At 41.0% G+C, this 5,415-nt stretch overlaps 1 protein-coding gene across 1 annotated transcript; it reads left to right on the forward strand.

The window, feature by feature from the left end:
* Positions 1–440: 440 nt before the first annotated feature.
* Positions 441–4,964, forward strand: LOC128757735 (NXPE family member 3-like). The gene is made up of 7 exons (XM_053863239.1): positions 441–470; positions 2,170–2,240; positions 2,468–2,950; positions 3,026–3,315; positions 3,743–3,813; positions 4,133–4,327; positions 4,399–4,964. Exons 2-7 carry the CDS (start codon positions 2,199–2,201, stop codon positions 4,944–4,946), a joined length of 1,629 nt encoding a protein of 542 aa, XP_053719214.1. The 5' UTR covers positions 441–470; positions 2,170–2,198; the 3' UTR covers positions 4,947–4,964.
* Positions 4,965–5,415: the final 451 nt, after the last annotated feature.

Consider the following 5,415-nt stretch of genomic DNA (forward strand, 5'->3'; position numbering starts at 1 on the left):
CTCCTCACCATCCACTGGTGACAGGTTTGTGACATTCTATGATGTGAAGCCACTCACCATGATATCTGTGATATCTACAAGCACACCTGAAAAGCTAAGTCATGAACGACAAAAAAACCTTGTATCCTAGGGCCACCCACCGAGGCAGGCAGGAGGCAGACATGTCGGAGCTGGCAGAAGCAGTTTTGTAAACATGAATGCAGGATCCTTGTGGCGATAGTCTTCAATCAGGACAAAGTTCACCACATTGCTGTTCAATTTGGAACACAGGTACAAAACAAGAGGCGGTTGGCAACTCTACCTGCACGTTAGGCACCGACTGACACACCTTGAATAAACCGCACCAGTAAAGTACGCCTACCTTGTATTCCTTCAGTTACACAAAGAGCATCAACAACTGAATGATTCAGAAGAACCCAATCGAGGGGACAGATATTTTCCACCACAGGGACGAGCTGGAAAGAAAACAGGTAAGCAGAACTTTTGGTGCCAATACCTGGTTTCTCTTCCATGACAATGACGGAAGGTGCACGCAGTGATGGATTGACTATATATATATATATATATATATATATATATATATCATTAGAATAATCTCATTTCTCAATTGTCATTGACATTTTTGAATGAAAAATGTAATTTTTAACCATAATAATGTATCATACTAAATCCTCACTCTGAATATTGTTTCATTTCGTCTGTCAGATCTGTCATTTTTATGGTCAACAAGCACGACAGGTTCACGTTTCTACGAGCTTAAGTTTCATGCTTTTAACCTCTTAGTTCAACTCATGATTTATTCATGAGTCAGACCAGTCGCCGCATCAAGCTTGGTTAAGTATAATAGGGACAAAAAATAACTAGATCATTACAATTGGGTTGAAGTTTCTTTAAGACTCCTGGTGAGGATTAGCCAGTTGTTTTGGATGGTTAGGTTGAGGGTGAGAGGCTGGGGAAAGCATTATTTCAATGAGAAGGTTCACAGTGTCCTAACAAGGATAGAAATGCGAAATCAAATATACACTTAAATCACCGGTTTTCACTGAGCGCTGATGCGATATGGCGCACAACATTCGGCCACTGATGTTTTCCAGCCGCTGCTAACTTATAAAACATAATTTTCTCATGGAAATGCCTGAGAAAGTGCGTCACATTTCTGCTCAATTTGGAACACAAAGGTGAATCTTTACCTGCATCACCGAACATTAGACACCTGTCATTACATCAGCCACCACCACACCTCCAATAAACCCTACCAGTAAAGTACGCCTGCATTCCTTCAGTTACACAAAGAGCATCAACAGCTTTATGATTGAGTGAAACGCAATTAAAGGGGCAAAAATTTTCCACGACACGTGGAAAAGCTTTTGGTGTGAATCTCTAGTTTTTCTCCCATAACAATGAAGGAAGGTGCAAGCAGTGATGGATTGACCATTATTTCATTATTTCCTTGACATTTTTGAATGTAAAATCAGATTTTAACCACTGTGTTGGTGACATATAATACTATACTAACTGCTCAATTCCGAGGAAGGTCATGGTGTTCCTCAAGACTGAGGAAGCAACATTTCTCAGTCTTGTTGAGGTTGAGGATTAAGGAAGGAACTGGAATGCATTTAATGACTTCGCTTCATCGACGCAGCTTCACATGATTGATATTCAATCATGCTGCCCGAGGTGACTTTACATGTTGCTGGAACGGACTGGTGCCCAGCAAACAAGCAAACTGAGATGAAGCTTTGGGTTGCATTTTTGTCTTCAAAGGAATGCTACGAGTCCAGTATGTTCGTGCTTTGTGTCTGAACTGGTGCAAAGATTAATCTCACAAAAATGTGATTATGGCGCTGCTTACTGTTGTGGTTGGACGCTGACAGTGCTCTGGACTGTTATCTTAAAATTTCTCATTGCAGTTGTATAAATCATTCATTCATATTTTGAGGATTTTAATAATGTAAAATAATTCATGTTCTATGGAAGATTGGAGGTTTTTATTTACAGACTGAATTCCCTACTTGCTTCTGATTAAAATGATATTATTCAACCACTGTGTTTGTATATTCGTATGGAATAATAATAATATAGTATTAGTAATAATAATAAGTATTCTCTATCTATGGGGTTGTTTTCAAAGAGAGAAAACAGATTCAACTAAATTGTCCACCTTTGCAGTATTTGCAGGCAAAGCACTTCTCAGGATCATGAAGATGGAAGTTCAAAACAAGCGCAGCTTTGAAAAGAAGGTCCTAGTTTTCGTCTCTCTGGTCATCATTGTCACAGTTGTGCTGTCATGTTACCTAGACAACCACCAGGTGGGTGTTGGAACTGAATTTATAAAATATGTTGAAGTGACTCATGATCATAATTATGGAGCTGGTTGCGGGCAAAATTGTCAACTAGTGCAGGAATGCGACCCTTAAATTCAACACGAGAAAAAGTCAAATATAAAATGTTCGTTTTCTGTCATCAGGGTTGGAATAGAGCTCCACTGCCACCGTTCTCGAAGGTCACACATCCAGACAAGTCCTTTGTTTCACCAACAAATTCAACTTTTCCTCCTGAAGAGAGAAGAGAAGATTTTTGCAAACTTCAGCCTCTTTCGGCCGCAGACACTCAGGAAGAGCGCCTCCTTCTTAAGTCCAATGCTTGGCCTCAAACTCCACCATTATCTCCTTCTTTTTCACTCAAAAGATCCAGCAACCCTCGTGGCAGCAACTTTGTCATTTTACCCAAAGTTGGGGGCCAGCAGTGGCATGTTGGTGATCAAATAAAAGTTCAGATTAAAATGAAGGACTTCCTTGGAAAACCCAAAAAAACTGGAGGAGATTTTCTAATTGTCCGACTCCACAACCCAGTTCTACAAGCTGGAGTCACTGGAAAGGTTGTCGATCACCTTAATGGCTCCTACTCTGCTGTGTTTCCCTTACTCTGGAACGGAAGGGCAGAGGTTGAGGTCAGATGGAAGATGCAAATGTTGTTTAATAGTGAAGTGAAACTTTAACAGCCTTACTGTTTGCTTGTGTTTTAGGTGACTTTAATTCACACAAGTGAAGCCATCACGGTGCTGCGCAGCTTCATTGAACATCCAGACAGAATCATGTTTGACAGTGAATTCCGCAAAGGCCAAAAAGCTGAATTAAGCAAATGCAATATATGTCTGCCTCCCACAACGAAAGCGATATGCAACTTCACTGACGTCAAAACTGGAGACCCATGGTTCTGCTACAAGCCGAAGAAGCTGAGCTGTAACACAAGAATCACACACTATGTTCATAAATATACTCCAAATTTTGGGCCCTATGTTAAGCTTTTTCAAAGGTAAGCTTTTTGGTTGTTTGTGTTACAGTAACATGGGAATATGTTGGTGTTTGTGTGTGGTTATCAATGTGTGAATATCAGATGACAAATGTCTTGACTAGGAACTGGTCACGGCCCAGGCATTATTAGGAACATAGGCCAAGATTAATTCAAGAATATTTTCATCCAAGAGCATATTGGAAAGTAACTCTTGGTCCCCAGGTTGAGATGAATCCAGGGTGGTGTGGGTCAAAGACAAAGCTAAACCCAAGTTGGTTAGTCACACACCAAGATAAACCTTGCACAATAGAGCAACAGAGGCTGGACTGTAAAATAAAGACCGCAACACTTTTAGAACTCAACATAACATAAAAAAGACCTTTCTTTCTGTCGTGAGTCACAACCGTCACACTTTCACATGAGAATAATGCTGTTTTGTTTTCCTCAGTGGAATAAACATGAAGGTTTTCATTCCTCCCTCTGGGACCGCAAGTGTCAATGTCCTGCCTCCAGTTAAAGGTGAACACTCTTCAACCAGTGTGTGTGTGTGTATGTGTTGAAATAATAACTAATAAGTCATTACATGGAATAATTATACTGCACACACATGCACAGTATGCAAAGGTCTTGTTTTTCCTCACTGTCGTACAATAACCCAGATTACCCTTCACCAGTTTACCACAGTTATATCTATGGCAGAATGATGGGAGTGATACCCTTGGAGTCTATTTTATCACTTACCTGAAAGTCGGACGTTTACATACATTCAAGTCATGGCACAATAAGTAAGAAGATCATTAAAGTAAACAACATTATCAAGCTTTTCTTCTCTTGGTAGGTGTGACAAAGAGTCCAAAGATCAGCCAGCCTGGTTACTACTACCATGGTGTGTGGAGAACCTTGAGTGGGCCGCCGGTTCAGCAGTTTAACACTCCCACAGACATCAGTCACTGTTTGCGAAACAAAATGTTGTTCCTGTACGGAGACTCCACAGTCAGACAGTGGTACAAATATTTAACGTCAAGAGTACAAGGTGACGCTCAGATACTTGATCACACAATAACAATGCTGCCACGCAAACTGATAAATTTTCTTTTTTTACAGATCTCAAACCAGTCAACATCGATGGCAAGCTAAGAGTTGGACCTTTTATGGCTATTGATCATCAAAGTAATACTACTGTCATGTACCGCATCCATGGCAACCCTCTCCTCCATACTCTGCCACCAATTCCTGTCGCTAAGGTTCACTATATTGCAAATGAACTGGACACTCTCGAGGGAGGAGCAAACACAGTTGTGGTTATTGGAGTCTGGGCTCACTTCGGCCCATTCCCAAATAGGTTTTACATTCGACGGATGCAGAGCATCCGCAAGGCTGTGATCCGACTGCTGAACAGAGCTCCAGAAACCCTGGTTGTTATCCGGACTTCGAACTTCAGAATTCTGACTCCCTCTGTCGCATGGCTCTACAACGACTTTCACACAATGGAGCGGGACAAGATCCTCAGGGCTGTGTTCAAAGGTGTGAATGTCCGCTGGGTGGATGCCTTGGAGATGACTGTATCTCATTATCTTGAACAGGAACTTCATCCCAAACTGCCCATTATCAAGAATATGATCAATGTCCTCCTCTCCTTCATATGCCCATGAAGACTGAGGTGTTTTCTCTCTGGGGAGTTGTTTAACTGTGTCTTTTGCTTCAGTGATCAGTACAGTAGCTTCACATCAAAATGATCTTTTAAATGTAAAGTTCCATGTATTGTCAAAGTTATTGCTAGTTAAAGTTTACAACCTTGTTCAAAACACCATGAAACACAAGACAAGTCTAGTGTTCTATGACAGTGCATGAGTGGTTACATCATCAATCTCCTGAACCTTTGCAGGAAACATGAACATCCTCCGTGACATCAGTTCTAGTTATGTAATCAGAAACGAAAAAAAAAATCATGGTTTCAAATCCTTGTCTTGATACTTGTCTTGGTACTCTGGATCGGTGAGTACTGACATGTCACGACTCACACGTGTACTTGGTTGGTAAAAACTCAAGACACCAATGTCAAATGTTGGAGTCGTTCTGTGTGTTATGCACAGCGGATGAGTGGTTTGCACTGTTAGGTTT

The sequence above is a fragment of the Synchiropus splendidus genome, chromosome 4 (assembly GCF_027744825.2).
Source record: "Synchiropus splendidus isolate RoL2022-P1 chromosome 4, RoL_Sspl_1.0, whole genome shotgun sequence".
In the NCBI taxonomy this organism is placed as follows: Eukaryota; Metazoa; Chordata; class Actinopteri; order Syngnathiformes; family Callionymidae; genus Synchiropus; species Synchiropus splendidus.

Bases quoted from the DNA above. Each gene is read 5' to 3' on its own strand.
- LOC128757735 (XM_053863239.1), top strand. From the start codon at position 2,199: ATGAAGATGGAAGTTCAAAACAAGCGCAGCTTTGAAAAGAAG. The intron at 3,316-3,742 runs GTAAGCTTTTTG...TGTTTTCCTCAG, and splicing joins TATGTTAAGCTTTTTCAAAG to TGGAATAAACATGAAGGTTT. The intron at 4,328-4,398 runs GTGACGCTCAGA...CTTTTTTTACAG, and splicing joins TTTAACGTCAAGAGTACAAG to ATCTCAAACCAGTCAACATC.